The sequence below is a fragment of the Coregonus clupeaformis genome, chromosome 5 (assembly GCF_020615455.1).
Source record: "Coregonus clupeaformis isolate EN_2021a chromosome 5, ASM2061545v1, whole genome shotgun sequence".
Taxonomy (NCBI): Eukaryota; Metazoa; Chordata; class Actinopteri; order Salmoniformes; family Salmonidae; genus Coregonus; species Coregonus clupeaformis.
The window spans coordinates 20112418-20129454 of NC_059196.1; the positions used below are offsets into that span (position 1 = coordinate 20112418).

The 17037-nt window shown below is 42.2% G+C and overlaps 1 protein-coding gene and 1 non-coding gene across 2 annotated transcripts; both read left to right on the plus strand.

Annotated features, from left to right (window-relative positions):
* Positions 1-1292: 1292 nt before the first annotated feature.
* Positions 1293-10524, plus strand: LOC121561708 (60S ribosomal protein L35a). The gene is made up of 5 exons (XM_041874233.1): positions 1293-1349; positions 1819-1858; positions 5978-6130; positions 7219-7363; positions 10457-10524. The coding sequence occupies exons 2-5, from the start codon at positions 1848-1850 to the stop codon at positions 10478-10480; spliced, it is 333 nt and encodes a 110-aa protein (XP_041730167.1). The 5' UTR covers positions 1293-1349; positions 1819-1847; the 3' UTR covers positions 10481-10524.
* LOC121567220 lies at positions 8047-8165 on the plus strand. Its single transcript, XR_006659066.1, has one exon. It is a non-coding gene; the product is annotated as a small nucleolar RNA SNORA70 (small nucleolar RNA).
* Positions 10525-17037: the final 6513 nt, after the last annotated feature.

Here is a 17037-nt window from a genome sequence, read left to right on the forward strand (position 1 = left end):
ATGACTAAAATGTAAAATGCATCTCATTAATAAATCACTGTTTGAAGCACATCAGATTTGTGGGCTTCTTCGATTTTAATCAATTGTCTGGAACCTAGCTCTGGTCCAGTTCAAATGTGCACTAAAGCCCTGAACCAGAGCTATCTGGAACCCACCTGTCTCTCTGCACCTTGGCCAGGTTGTCAGGGGACAGTGGGTTCTCCTCTAGTGTGTGGTTCAGTTCCTTCTGGGACCTGTGCAGCTCATGGGTGGCATCTGACAGTCCCCCTGCCTCTCTCTGAAACTGACGGGCTGCTTTCAGGTTCTGCTCTGCCCCTTTCTGCTGTTCAAGGGCCTGTCCAATGTCGACTGACACAACCTTCCACAAAAACAGATGAATAGGGGCTGAATAGGAGAAAATGACAGTTTAGATTAGAAAGCAAGCCTACCATTCATTAGCTAAAAAGACTCGTCGTCGCTTTAAAAAAAAACAGCTGACATTAGCTGCCCACATAATGTTAGCTGAGGATAATCAGATAGATAATACCATATCAGCTTCTGGACGTGATGGCATGATAATAATAATAATAATATGCCATTTAGCAGACGCTTTTATCCAAAGCGACTTACAGTCATGCGTGCATACATTTTTGTGTATGGGTGGTCCCGGGGATCGAACCCACTACCTTGGCGTTACAAGCGCCGTGCTCTACCAGCTGAGCTACAGAGGACCCAACACTTACAGCTGATCAGCACAGTCCTGCAGCACTGTACACAGTCTGAGCAGCTCTACCCCAGACAAAGGAACCGACATCCTGATGGTCTGTGAACACTGAATTCGAGCGAAATCAGCCGAGCAGTTTACATTGTTCTATCTGTGATATTACCTAGCTACCTAACGTTAGCTACTACCGTTAACTAGTAACTGTGCGACACATTTTTGTGTTAGCAAATATCCTGGGCAAAATGCTGAAAACAATCAACAAAATCGTAGCTAGCTAGATTTCTTACGTGCCTCCACGGAAGATGTTGAAGTTTGCTACGCTAGCTATATTTATGGTCAATAAAACGTCAGTAGTATAACTTCAGTATATTTTTGCTTGCTTGCTAACTAGCCTAGCAGCACACGTGGTAGTTTATGCCGGTCACCATGGTAACGCTCTACGTTTTATGATTATTTTCCTCGTAATATTACAATAAATACTTATTTATCTACTTTGATTCTTATGTTGTGTGAAACGTGCGAGAATACAATAAAGTGACACATTAAGAAATATATTTTTGATCATGCGCCTCTGTTGTCACCGACTACGTAAATTTCCCAGCATTCCGTTCCAACTTCCTTTTCCTCCATTTTTCTTACAGTGCAGGTGAGAAATACAAGAAGTCACTACTATAAAATCGAAATGTCAACGTTATTAAGTCTACAATTGGCATAAATGTACATCGTTTCAAAGATAAATATACTTACAGTTGACATGCAGTCTGTTTTTTGAGTCCGAGAGTGTATGATGACAAAGATATAACTTGGATAGTTTTACAAAGCTAACCGGCAAGCGCCTGACTGCAGGGATGAGGCCGTTCAGATGTCCCCACCAAAATGCATCTAGTTAGCCTAATAGCGGTTCAATGTTAGCTAGTATACAACATTATTCCCTTATTTTGTGTGCGTACAAACACTACCACAGTGGATCGTTAGCGACCTTCGGTCTAGATGACTCGTTAATGTCCCACAGTCATGAACGTGTGTGTGTAGCTAGCTAACTTTAGCTAGATAGTGTTGTAAGTTTTCATCACGTTCATATCGAGACCATAATACATTAAATTGTTTTTCATCAGGTTTTTCCGTGCCTGGGAGAAGACTCAAGATGCCAGGAAGGTGAGTAGCCAATGTTAGTCAGCTAACTACCGATGTTCGCTATCTGCCACTGTTAACGATACTGATTTGTTTAGGGCTGACCCCCATTTAGTTGTTTGGTCGATAGGCTGTTGGTCGAGAAGTCGCACTTTTTATTTTTTCATGGTGCACAAGACACCTGTCTGATTCGCCCTGTCTCAGTAGACTAATCCATTGCGGACGCCACGGGGATGGCACAGTCCATCACTATGACGTGATACTGAAATTGTATATGAAAATGGATGCACTCATTTACATTTAAGTCATTTAGCAGACGCTCTTATCCAGAGCGACTTACATGAGCAATTAGGGTTAAATGCCTTGCTTAAGGGCACATCGACAGATTTTTCACCTAGTCGGCTCGGGGATTAGAAACAGTGACCTTTCGGTTACTGGCACAACACTCTTACCCACTAAGCTACCTGCAGCCCACTCACTAACTGTAAGTCGCTCTGGATAAGAGCGTCTGCTAAATGACAAAAATGTAAAATGTATATGGTTATATTATCTAAAAAATAATGGTGCAACAGTAAATCTAATATTATTTTAGAACAAATGCGCTTTCTCCCATGTTGGATGTGGTCGCTGTTTGTGGTTCTGAAACCATTTTCAGTGCCCTGTAGAATTGGCGGCTTTCCTTATGTTGCTATGTGCATAATAGCAAAACTAAACAGCATGTTGGGATAGAGAACAATGCGGTGGAGGCAGCAGCGGCAGAGACAAGGAAACAGCCCATGCCTTAGCCTTAGCCTAATTGTCTTAAGAAAATTGAGGAGAGAGGATACCCTAATTTAACTAGGTCTATAATCAATAGCCTAACTGTTAAATGTGCCTGGCTTTATAAATCATCCATATATATCTACAGAAATATGACAGATCTTGCTTCTGTTGCCTTTTTGAATGTTTAGTAGCCTACTAATTCCGTGGCAAAAAGCCTCATGCAATGGCAAAATGTCGGATAAAGCAATGTCACTGATTTGGCTGTTTTTAGTATTTGCAATGCTGTAATAAAAGCTTTATTTTTTCCCGTTACAACAGACTGGCATTACTTATCAGTTATTTATTACTTATCATTTGTTCAGTGTTTACACTGTTCCAAACAGGCAGAAAAATAATATTGTAATCTACCAGCACCTGTTTGTCACACGTAATATGCACACAGCACTCTCCTATACCCTCCTTTTTCTTGATCTTGTTATTATTACAATTTATGATTATCATTATAATAAAAAGTTGTCGTTATCATTAGTAGGCTGTGTATAGTAGCCTTCTATAACCACCATTGAGCTGTAGGCCTAAGAGCGTGTTCTGTTTATCTTAATACCGTAACTTACTTAGGCCTATATTTCAATATATAGGTTACTGTATCAATCATAAATGCGTTAATGCCATCTCACAGCATATGAGACGTTCATGCTTTGAAATGCAATCAAGCATTTTAGTTTTAAAATTAAATGGCTTAACAAAGGGAGCTTTGCTTTGAATGATTATCCTAAACAATTCATAAACCACAATTCACGATTGCATGCACCTATTTTTAGTCTGCTGTAATAAAGGCTTTATATTAAAAAAAAATCGTTAGAACAGACTCTTTGGTACACATATTTAGTGTTTACACTGTTCCAAATAGTCCGAAAAAATATATAATATTGTAATCTAACAGCAACTGTTTTGCACACACAATACTCACGCAACGCTTGCTCCTATACCCTCCTCTTGATCTCCAGTAGTTTCCACAACTTGGTCAAATGTCTTCCACAGATCTAACTTCCCCTTTCCCTCCTGAGCAACCAGTAAACATTCGCCAGTTTCAAGTTTTTTTCTCGTCGTCCGCATCCGTTTTGCTGTCGACATTACTGTGTTTGGAGTTTGTTATAACCAATTTAGTGATGTGATCACGATAGGCTATACAGTGCATTCGGAAAGTATTCCGACACCTTCCCCTTTTCCACATTTTGTTACGTTACAGCCTTATTCTAAAATCGATTTAAATAAATAAAAATCCTCAATCTACACACAATACCCCATAATGACAAAGCGAAAACAGGTTTTTAGAATTTTTTGCAATATTTTTTATTTAAAGTACCTTTTACATAGGTATTCAGACCCTTTGCTATAAGACTCGAAATTGAGCTCAGGTGCATCCTGTTTCCATTGATCATCCTTGAGATGTTTCTACAACTTGAGTGGAGTCCTCCTGTGGTAACTTCAATTGGTTGGACATGATTTGGAAAGGCACAGACCTGTCTATATAAGGTCCGACAATTGACAGTGCATGTCAAAAACCAAGCAATGAGGTCGAAGAAATTGTCCGTAGAGCTTTGAGACAGGATTTTGTCGAGGCACAGCTCTGGGGAAGGGTACCAAAACAATTCTGCATCATTGAAGGTCCCCAAGAACACAGTGGCCTCCATCATTCTTAAATGTAAGAAGTTTGGAACCACCAAGACTCTTCCTAGAGCTGGCCGCCCGGCCGAACTGAGCAATCGGGGGAGAAGGCCTTGGTCAGGGAGGTGACCAAGAACCCGATTGTCACTGACAGAGCTCCACAGTTCCTCTGTAGAGATGGGAGAACCTTCCAGAAGGACAACCATCTCTGCAGAACTCCACCAATCAGGCCTTTATGGTAGAGTGGCAAGACGGAAGCCACTCCTCAGTAAAAGGCACATGACAGCCCGCTTGGAGTTTGCCAAAAGGCACCTAAAGGACTCAGACCATGAGAAACAAGATTCTCTGGTCTGATGAAACCAAGATTGAACTCTTTGGCCTGAATGCTAAGCGTCACGTCTGGAGGAAACCTGGCACCATTCCTACGGTGAAGCATGGTGGTGGCAGCATGTTGTGGGGATGTTTTTCAGCGGCAGGGACTGGGAGACTAGTCAGGATCGAGGGAAAGATGAACAGAGCAACGTGCAGAGATCCTTGATGAAATCCTGCTCCAGAGCGCTCAGGACCTCAGACTGGGGTGAAGGTTCACCTTCCAACAGGACTATGACCCTAAGCACACAGCCAAGACAACGCAGGAGTGGCTTCGGGACAAGTCTCAATGTCCTTGAGTGGCCCGGACTTGAACCTGATCGAACATCTCTTGAGAGACCTGAAAATAGCTGTGCATTGACGTTCCCCATCCAACTTGACAGAGCTTGAGAGGATCTGCAGAGAAGAATGGGAGAAACTCCCCAAATACAGGTGTGCCAAGCTTGTAGTGTCATACCCAAGACGACTCGAGGCTGTCATTGCTGCCATAGGTGATTCAACAAAGTACTGAGTAAATGTAATTTTTCTGCTTTGTCATTGTGGGGTATTGTGTGTAGATTGAGGGGACGACGACAATTTAATCAATTTTAGAATAAGGCTGTAACGTAACAAAATGTGGAAAAAGTCAAGGGGTCTGAATACTTTCCGAATGCACTGTAGGGCAAGACCTATTGGTCACATGCATGCGATGCTTGCATGTTTCACGTAAAGAGAGCAAGGGTTGAGGGAATAGGGAATGTTTTTCGTAAACAAATTAAGGATTTCAGTAACAGAACTTTTCAGTCAAAAACTAAGTAAGAAACTAAATGGCTGAAATGATGTTGCAGCTTCAGCATGGACAGCTGAATAAACACTTGCTGTGGTGCCTTTTTGCTGCAATAGCTAGGAGAGCGAGACATGCGCCAGTCACACAGGCAGTGTAACCATAGGGTTCTTTCTTGAGTCATTTGTGTGTCTTCATTATTTAATCAAACAGTGTGCTTAAAGCATCAGACAAGGTCAGTGTATATGTAGTTGATTTTATTCAAAATAAGTTTAAACATTTCAACCAATCGATTGGTCGAAAGAACAGGATGACTCGGCCGACAAATCTTTTTTTTTGTCGCTACTAGACACTTTTGCAAGTCGATACTTAACTTTGCGTAAATGTTACGAGCTAGTTGATACTACATTTGAAATGTGTTGGTTCAAAGTAGGTAGTACAATTTTTGATTGGTTGATTCTTGTGAGTATTTAGGGTATACGGTTGATTAACTGCTGACTGGATTACTCTGGCACCAGCATGTGGGACTGATGATACACAGGTTGAGGGCTCTGGTTTATGCGTTCTTTTCATCTTCCCAGACTGTGGAGCAAGGCTATCTTTGCCGGGTACAAGCGTGGTCTAAGGAACCAGCGGGAGCACACCGCCCTGCTGAAGGTGGAGGGAGTGTACACTCGGGAGGAGGTTGACTTCTACCTTGGCAAGCGCTGTGCTTACGTCTACAAGGCTAAGAAGTAAGTTTCACATCTTCTGTCTCATAGCGAATTTCCATTAAGGACACCCTGGTGTTTTACCAAAAAGGAGGACTTTTGTGTTTCCACCCCCATGGCCCGCCTCCAGTGCATCACTGGGCCATGGCCTGACTTTGGGCCACTGGTACTTTTCAGCTGGCGTTTACATAGCTTTTAAATCGCTATGGAAACACAGTTCCCCAGAGGACAATATTCAGAAAATATTTGAAAACCCACACTAAGTAGACTACTTGATTGACAACGATTCTTTCTTCTGTAAAAATGCAAACAACCTTTCAGACTATTTCAAAATGTAGATACGATTTAGTACAGACTAGGCCTGACCCAAAATGTTGAAATAGTAGCCTACTTTGACAACTCATTGAATGCAACAAGTATTAGAGACTGATAGAGAGAGAAGATGCAAAACACAACAACTGTGCAGAGACATATTTCACACTGTCACTTTAGTGTTTGCATTTAGCCTACAACATGTCATGGAACTTCTGGGAGCATGGCCACTCCGGATGCACACCACACACCCTCTACCTCGCGTTAAACTTCTCCTGCTTTCAAATGAGTTACAACTCAGTCCACAAGCCCTGGTGCCACACTCTTGGCTCCCCTCTTCCTGCCATATCACAAAGTGAATGCTAAAGCTGCATTTTGAATGCCTTCAGGAACCAGCGTCAGCGTTTACTGGGAAGGGTTCTTTAGAGGGACCCACACAATGTACGCATTTATGATGGGAATGTTGAGCATCCCCAAAATACATACTTCCACCATTTTCTGCCTGTGCGTCCAACATTGTATAGCTCCTCAGTTGGTCAAGATGGTCAACCCCGCCCATTTTCTTGTTGTAATCCATTAAATGCCCTGGAACAGATATAAGTTCCTACCACTTTTAAAAACATCTTCAAAGCCACTATCACTTTAGGCTTAGGCTGTGTGGTTGAATGGTGGGACTTGGGGCAGACACTATTTGCAGTTTGTATAGAAGAGCCACTTCTTTGGAGTAACTTTGTTCTTGTTTTAATTTAGTTCCATGACAAAAGACTGAATCTGCTCACTGTCTCCTTCAATCTCATCAGGAACACAGTGACTCCTGGTGGCAAGCCCAACAAGACGCGGGTAATCTGGGGTAAAGTCATGCGCGCTCATGGCAACAGTGGAATGGTGCGGGCCAAGTTCAGCAGTAACCTCCCGGCAAAGGCCATGGGACACAGAGTCAGAGTGGTGAGTAGTACCTTCTTCTGCTCTTTCATCATTATTAGCGCAAGGTTTCTTCCGGTACCCGCAGACAGTCCAGTTTTGTTCAAGCCCTGCACAGGCCTTTTTTGCACTATAAAGGGTTCAAGTAAAAACTAATACAGCTCAAAGGCATTTGCTGCGAGCCAACTGTATAGAATATTGTTTTATCCCTACACAACCGCACCTGATTTAAACTACACAGCTAATCCGCAGACTTTTGATTAGTTGAGTCAGGTGTGCTTTTGTAGGGCTTGAACAACTATGTCTAATGTGAGAGTTACTTTAGGAATGAATTTGGATAAACTTGAACTTTTGTTAGTTCTTCAAGGAACTACCATGTAATTCCAGATCACCTCAAAACCGATTTTGTCAGAGGAAAAGGGTCTTAATCTTTGGATAAAAAATACAAAAAGTGGCTTTGTATGCAACATCCGTAACAAATAACTTGTAGAACGGCAAAGTGCTTCATTTCCCACATTTTGGTTGGTTCAACACGTTTGTTTTTTAACCACCTTTGGGCAGGCAAAGGTTAGTAAAGTGCTTTGCCTGCTCATAGTTGTTTAAAATCACATGATGCACACCAGATGTCATTAGTATCTTTGGATTGTCATCGTGTAACAACTTGTCTTCTATCTTTTTTACTATGAAAGATAGAAACCCACCGTTTCCTGCAGCTTATTAAGTCGACCAGTCTTGCTGCAGTGCGGTTCTGGTGTGCAATGGCTGCAGACAGTGGCCATGTCCGAATATCCATACTAGCGCAGGGCTCGAGATGTTGGAAGAAAATAGATTGAAGTTGTCCGGGTGGACAACAATCAAACAATTACTCCAATCAGACTTGGCTCAGAGGCCAACATTTGGAATAATAAATAAAAAATAAAGGCTAAATGTCAGTGTAGGTGATATGCATATTGGCTACAGCCTCATCTCCAAACCGATGCTGATATGAGGGAGGCGCCAGAAAATGTAGCCAAACTTTAATTAGACTTTTAATTACATAAATATAGGCTAAACGCCAGTCATGTTTGACAAATATATAATGAAGGATAACTAACATTAACGTCGAAAGGCTTGATTCAGTCGACATACTCGAGGCATGGTTCATTTCGATCAAATGGACAGTGTTTTCCTGCTAATTGCATTTCGGAACATTCGCGTATAGTGCATTGTTGAGCTTATAATATGAAGACAATTTTAACTTTATCAACACTTTAAGATAAATGGTCTAATCTGTTGCATCAGCCTCATTGCTTTTAACAATTTTACATGGTTGAATGAATTTTGTATCTGTCGTCCCGGAACTGTCCCAGAGTCTGTTTTGAACCGTAGACATATTTTTTTTAGCGTCCCAGGGAAGACGGGATAACCTTGATTTCGAGCCCTGGAGGGAATAATTTTATGAAGACAAAGACATATGGAATTGTTTTAAGATGGTCATACTATGGATCATTTAGCTATTTTACTTAGAATTTTAGGACCCCTTTAGGTATCCCAAAAAAAATTCGGAAAATGATTTGATAAAATATTGAATTTGGCCTTTACTACTGTAGCCTATAGAAATGCATTGAATAACACATTCATAAATGGCAAAAGACAGTCAAAAAAGTATTCATAAGGAACAAGGTTTTGAAGTGTCTGTCCTGTATCTAGGAGATATAAGAAAGCGCAGGATTTTTTAAATATTGTTTTTTACACTATTGTAACGGTAACCTTAAGATGAGTCCCGTAACACTTGTGGGGGTCGTAGAGCAAAACTGAGGACACCATCGTGTTCATGAGTCTCCCCTTTTCCATATAGTAGTCATACTAGTTTTGTAGGCCAAACCGTTCGTACAGTATACGTTTCCGTGAAAATACCTATTTTCAGGACGTCTCATGGTCTGACAAACACTGCTGTAGCTCGGCCACCTTCCACTGCAGATGCGGAAGGCCACCACAGGCGGATGCTGATTGAGACGCAGCCCATGCAAAAAACATATCTCTAGCTTAAACTGACGGATTTTGGTGGGTATTCTTTTATTATGTTAGATCGACTCTAGGGTTTTTTAAAGTGGCAGTGTTGTATTTTGAGATAGGCTTGAATATGCAACTAATCCAATAAGCAGAGTGTAGCCTCCATTTTTGTCTGATTCACTGGTACAAAATATAGTAATGCATTTTCTTTTTTTAAAGTGGTTCCTTGCATCATATAATGATGTAAAAATGGTGTTGTGGACCATTTTTTTTATTTTTGGACAAGTGACTTGAGCTTTTGGACAAGTAAAAAATCAGTCCTACTTATCCAGAGGACAAGTGGCAAAGAAAGGTTACTTGTCAAGCACTGTAGCGTACTAAATATTATGCGAAATTGTGTGAAGGTACTCAGGAATGCGTCATCTAATGCGTGATTAGGTTGACTCCAGCCATTCGTTCATTTTGGTACATCGTGTCAATTTAGCTGATTATTGGCTGTTGCGAGTCGGAAAAGACAAGTTAATTCTATTAGATCAATCACCAAAATGAGTATGCAGTTTAAGTATGTAGTATGCTAGTATGGATATTCGGACATGTCCAGTGACTGGTTGTGTATGAGGCCAGCTGGGAGGTGCTGAGAAAATAAATAAACTCACCGTTTTCAGATGTCGGGGTGGTGCTGGAGAAAATGGGTGGGATTTCCCTGAAAGGCACTTTGCCTTCAGGCATTTTGGTTTCCTTAAATGTTTATCATTGGCAGTGTCACACCGTGTGACACTACTTATTATTGCAGTGCATCTGGGTTGTGGGGAGAAACATCGTACTACTGAAGTTACAAACGCTTTGGGAAACCCACTGCTGAAAAATAAAGGATTTGTTTTCCTTACCAAAGTTTAAGCTAAAAAATCACTAACCTTTTCATGAAATCTTAATGGATTGTTTTTAGTGATAAGAATTATGTAGGCTTTATTTTAATACTTACCCTCTCCTACATGACCACTACATATTGGGCAAGTGCTTGAAAAACATCTTAAAGTGCCAATTACCCACTCACTGTATGGCTGTGGTTTGTATTGATTTGGTGCCTATGGACTACTCACTGCGCTCTCTGCTTTTGTCTTTCAGATGCTGTACCCGTCTCGTGTGTAATGTGCTGTTTTTGTGTACATACAATAAACAAGTCAGGTCCATAATTGGTGTTCTGTGTTCTCTTGGCCGTTGGAGGGTGGGAATCCATCACTGGTCTCTACAGTAGAATGGCATGGGGGAGGGGTGAACACATTTTCGAATAATGTTATTTTCAGGGCTTTACAATATGAATTGTTTTGTTAACCTTTCTTTCTTGACCAGTCAAGTGTTTTTACACAACAAATTACTATTGTGCTTTCTGAATAGTGATGGAATTTGAGGGTTAAACTCAAGAAATTCAGATTGGACAAAGGTATAGGTCAATGTTTTTTTTTAAGCAGGGGAAGGGAAGTAATAATTTTACCTTGCAAATAAATTATTAATATGCACAGTTAGGTAACAGGGTCTCATTTCTAAACCTCAGGGATTGCTGCTTCAAAGTATTAGTTTAAAACCTCAAATGTTTTAATGCCTGACAAATACTAATTGTGCACATATTTACATTCTGTTCCTCAGTGTTTCAAAGATTGCTATAGTGTCAAAAACCTACAAAAATATATAGCTATGCAAAGCATTTCACAGTATTTGAGTCATCTTCACTCCTACAATTGACTTGGCACACACTTCAATTTAAATTCACTGTATTGCAATCCAGATGCTCTGACCAGCGTTATGATGGCATTGCTTAGCAAAAAGTCCAGCGACAAAGTCAAAAGACATTCAAAAGTGATCATACATATGAACATATTACAAGAGGAGCAAACCACTGCGTAAAGGCCAAATCAAACTAAAAGCGTATTTTTACGACTGTGAACACGCTGGAATTATACTTAACAAAAATATAAACGCAACGATGTCAACGATTTTACTAAGATACAGTTAATATAAGGAAATCAGTCAATTGAAATAAATTCATTAGGCCCTAATCTATGGATTTCACTTGACTGGTCAGGGGCGCAGCCACAGATGGGCCTGGGAGGGCATAGGCCCACCCACTTGGGAGCCAGGCCCAGCAAATCAGAATTAGTTTTTCCCCAAAAAAGGGTTTAATTACAGACAGAAATACTCCTCAGTTTCATCAGCTGTACAGGTGGCTGGTCTGACGATCCCGCAGGTGACGAAGCCGGATGTGGAGGTCCTGGGCAGGCGTGGTTACACGTGGTCTGCGGTTGTGAGGCTGGTTGGAGATACTGCCAAATTCTCTGAAATGACAGAGGCGGCTTATGGTAGAGAAATGAACATTCAATTCTCTAGCAACAGCTCTGGTGGACATTCCTGCAGTCAGCATGCCAATTGCACGCATCCTCAACTTGAGACAACTGTGGCATTGTGTGGTGACAACCACATTTTAGTGGCCTTTTGTCCCCAGCACAAGGTGCACCTGTGTAATGATCATGCTGTTTAATCAGCTTCTTGATATGCCACATCTGTTGGGTGGATGGATTATTTTGGCAATGGAGAAATGCTCACTAACAGGGATGACAAATTGGTGCAAAATATTTAGAGAAATAAGCTTTTTGTGCATATAGAACATTTCTGAGATCTTTTATTTCAGTTAATGAAACATGGGACCAACACTTTACATGTTGCGTTTATATTTCTGTTCATTGTATATAATGCACGGTTGTGACCGAGAGAAGACTGTCAGCGAGCATCAATGGTGTCATGCGCGTTAAATTAGAAAGCAAGTGTATTTTTATTTGTCTATGCGGAGCAATGCTGGTAAAATAAGTGGATAAATGGCGTGGGTCGTTTGTAGCAAAGGAATTTGAGATTTATGATTTTCCTTATGCTAAGTAGACTAGCTAAAGATTTAGTTTAAAATGTATTGGGTTGTAAGCTAAGCTTTCAGTCAAATGGGCTATATACACTGCTCAAAAAAATTAAGGGAACACTTAAACAACACAATGTAACTCCAAGTCAATCACACTTCTGTGAAATCAAACTGTCCACTTAGGAAGCAACACTGATTGACAATACATTTCACATGCTGTTGTGCAAATGGAATAGACAACAGGTGGAAATTATAGGCAATTAGCAAGACATCCCCAATAAAGGACTGGTTTTGCAGGTGGTGACCACAGACCACTTCTCAGTTCCTATGCTTCCTGGCTGATGTTTTGGTCACTTTTGAATGCTGGCGGTGCTTTCACTCTAATGTAAATGTAATGTAAATGGTAGCATGAGACGGAGTCTACAACCCACACAAGTGGCTCAGGTAGTGCAGCTCATCCAGGATGGCACATCAATGCGAGCTGTGGCAAGAAGGTTTGCTGTGTCTGTCAGCGTAGTGTCCAGAGCATGGAGGCGCTACCAGGAGACAGGCCAGTACATCAGGAGACGTGGAGGAGGCCGTAGGAGGGCAACAACCCAGCAGCAGGACCGCTACCTCCGCCTTTGTGCAAGGAGGAGCACTGCCAGAGCCCTGCAAAATGACCTCCAGCAGGCCACAAATGTGCATGTGTCTGCTCAAACGGTCAGAAACAGACTCCATGAGGGCCCGACGTCCACAGGTGGGGGTTGTGCTTACAGCCCAACACCGTGCAGGACGTTTGGCATTTGCCAGAGAACACCCAAGATTGGCAAATTCGCCACTGGCGCCCTGTGCTCTTCACAGATGAAAGCAGGTTCACACTGAGCATGTGACAGAGTCTGGAGACGCCGTGGAGAACGTTCTGCTGCATGACCGGTTTGGCGGTGGGTCAGTCATGGTGTGGGGTGGCATTTCTTTGGGGGGCCGCACAGAGGTAGCCTGACTGCCATTAGGTACCGAGATGAGATCCTCAGACCCCTTGTGAGACCATATGCTGGTGCGGTTGGCCCTGGGTTCCTCCTAATGCAAGACAATGCTAGACCTCATGTGGCTGGAGTGTGTCAGCAGTTCCTGCAAGAGGAAGGCATTGATGCTATGGACTGGCCCGCCCGTTCCCCAGACCTGAATCCAATTGAGCACATCTGGGACATCATGTCTCGCTCCATCCACCAACGCCACGTTGCACCACAGACTGTCCAGGAGTTGGCGGATGCTTTAGTCCAGGTCTGGGAGGAGATCCCTCACGAGACCATCCGCCACCTCATCAGGAGCATGCCCAGGCATTGTAGGGAGGTCATACAGGCACGTGGAGGCCACACACACTACTGAGCCTCATTTTGACTTGTTTTAAGGACATTACATACATTTACATTTACATTTTAGTCATTTAGCAGACGCTCTTATCCAGAGCGACTTACAGGAGCAATTAGGGTTAAGTGCCTTGCTCAAGGGCACATTAACGTCATTTAGCAGACGCTCTTAGCCAGAGCGACTCACAAATTGGTGCGTTCACCCTATAGCCAGTGGGATAACCACTTTACAATTTGGGGGGTAGAAGGATTACTTTATCCTATCCCAGGTATTCCTTAAAGAGGTGGGGTTTCAAATGTCTCCGGAAGGTGGTGAGTGACTCCGCTGTCCTGGCGTCGTGAGGGGAGCTTGTTCCACCATTGGGGTGCCAGAGCAGCGAACAGTTTTGACTGGGCTGAGCGGGAGCTATGCTTCCGCAGAGGAAGGGAGCCAGCAGGCCAGAGGTGGATGAACGCAATGCCCTCGTTTGGGTGTAGGGACTGATCAGAGCCTGAAGGTACAGAGGTGCCGTTCCCCTCACTGCACCATAGGCAAGCACCATGGTCTTGTAGCGGATGCGAGCTTCAACTGGAAGCCAGTGGAGTGTGCGGAGGAGGGGGGTGACGTGAGAGAACTTGGGAAGGTTGAACACCAGACGGGCTGCGGCATTCTGGATGAGTTGTAGGGGTTTAATGGCACAGGCAGGGAGGCCAGCCAACAGCGAGTTGCAGTAGTCCAGACGGGAGATGACAAGAGATGACAAGTACATCAAAGTTGGATCAGCCTGTAGTGTGGTTTTCCACTTGAATTTTGAGGGTGACTCCAAATCCAGACCTCCATGGGTTGATAAATTTGATTTCCATTGATAATTTTTGTGTGATTTTGTTGTCAGCACATTCAACTATGTAAAGAAAAAAGTTTTTAATAAGATTATTTCATTCATTCAGATCTAGGATGTGTTATTTTAGTGTTCCCTTTATTTTTTTGAGCAGTGTGTGTGTGTGTGTGTATATATATATATATAAATATACCGTTCAAAAGTTTGGGGTCACTTAGAAATGTCCTTGTTTTCGAAAGAAAAGCAATTTTTTGGTCCATTTAAAATAACATCAAATTGATCAGAAGGCTAATTGATCATTAGAAAACCCTTTTGCAATTATGTTAGCACTGCTGAAAACTGTTGTGCTGATTAAAGAAGCAATAAAACTGGCCTTCTTGAGACTAGTTGAGTATCTGGAGCATCAGCAATTGTGGGTTTGATTACAGGCTCAAAATGGCCAGAAACAAATAACTTTCTTCTGAAACTCGTCAGTCTATTTTTGTTCTGAGAAATGAAGGCTATTCCATGCGAGAAATTGCCAAGAAACTGAAGATCTCGTACAACGCTGTGTACTACTCCCTTCACAGAACAGCGCAAACTGGCTCTAACCAGAATAGAAAGAGGCGTGGGAGGCCCTGATGCACAACTGAGCAAGAAGTCAAATACATTAGACTGTCTAGTTTGAGAAACAGGCGCCTCACAGGTCCTCAACTGGCAGCTTCATTAAATAGTACCCGCAAAACACCAGTCTCAACGTCAACAGTGAAGAGGCGACTCCAGGATGCTGACCTTCTAGGCAGAGTTGCAAAGAAAAATCCATATCTCAGACTGCCCATCTTAATCTTTTATTTTTATTGGCCAGTCTGAGATATGGCTTTTTCTTTGCAACTCTGCCTAGAAGGTCAGCATCCCGGAGTCGCCTCTTCACTGTTGACGTTGAGACTGGTGTTTGGGTTGAGGTTGGGTGATTGTGGAGGCCAGGTCATCTGATGCAGCACTCCATCACTCTCCTTCTTGGTCAAATAGCCCTTATACAGCCTGGAGGTGTGTTGGGTCATTGTCCTGTTGAAAAACAAATGTTAGTCCCACTAAGCGCAAACCAGATGGGATGGCATATCGCTGCAGAATGCTGTGGTAACCATGCTGGTTAAGTGTGCCTTGAATTCAAAATAAATCACAGTGTCACCAGCAAAGCACCATCACACCACCTCCTCCATGCTTCACGGTTGGAACCACACATACGGAGATCATCCGTTCACCTACTCTGCTTCTCACAAAGACACGGCGGTTGGAACCAAAAATCTCAAATTGGACTCATCAGGCCAAAGGACGGATTTCCACCTGTCTAATGTCCATTGCTCGTGTTCCTTGGCCCAAGCAAGTTTCTTCTTATTATTGGTATCCTTTAGTAGTGGTTTCTTTGCAGCAATTTGACCATGAAGGCTTGATTCAAGCAGTCTCCTCTGAACAGTTGATGTTGAGATGTGTCTGTGACTTGAACTCTGTGAAGCATTTCTTTGGCCTGCAATTTCTGAGCCTGGTAACTCTAATTAACTTATCCTCTGCAGCAGAAGTAACTCTGGGTCTCCCATTCCTGTCCTCATGAGAGCCAGTTTCATCATAGCGCTTGATGGTTTTTGCGACTGCACTTGAAGAAACTTTGAAAGTTCTTGAAGTAATGTCTTAAAGTAATGATGGACTGTCATTTCTCTTTGCTTATTTGAGCTGTTGTTGGTCTTTTACCAAATAGGGTTTTCATCTGTATACCAACCCTACCTTATAACAACACAACTGATTGGCTCAAATGCATTAAGAAGGAAAGAAATTCCACAAATTAACTTTTAACAAGGCATACCTATTAACCCTTTGACACATAAGATCACGTATTTGTGATCATTGTTGAGTGGTCCCTGCAGCGTATGATCTCAAGTATGTGATTGGAACAGTAGCAACAGAACGTATGATGCAACAAACGTGTCTAAACAGCATTGTTGTCTGAACAGCATCCAAATATTTTTTTGTACTGATGGAAAATAAAGGTCTTAAACTTTATTTCTCAATTTTACCTTTTATTGTAAAAGATAAATGCGAACTTCATCATCCTAGCATCACACGGAACACATCCACAGCCAAACTCATTCCATAAACCAGTCTAAATAACAGGCTGCGCTGACAAAAAACAAAACATAAGTTAGCGACCTAACAGTTAGACTAGTTTACAATGTACCACATCTCTGGTGAGCACAAGACTAATGTAATGTTGTTTAGAAAATAAATGTGTGTCTTTATGATGGCAGCCATGTTTATTTATGTTTGACTAATCCCAGAATGCCATTCACTATGAGATGCAAATAAACAAAGTCAAAGATGGCTGCGCTCATTGCCTGAAAAATATGAACTTAGTTTAGCCACTTTTCAGCATATTACAAATCGTTGATGTACTTGTTTCAGTGTATATAAGAACCAGAGCACATGACTTGACAAGTCATTTACCGTTTTTGACAAATCACAAAGCAAATCAAATGTTTTCACATCACAGATCATCACACCAAATACAAGCCTCCTGCTAGCCTAACCGTAGTGCGAAAGCTAAACGTGATGAAACCATTTTAGTGCGGTTCATTTCATTTGTGGGGGATTTTCAAGTCCATGGGG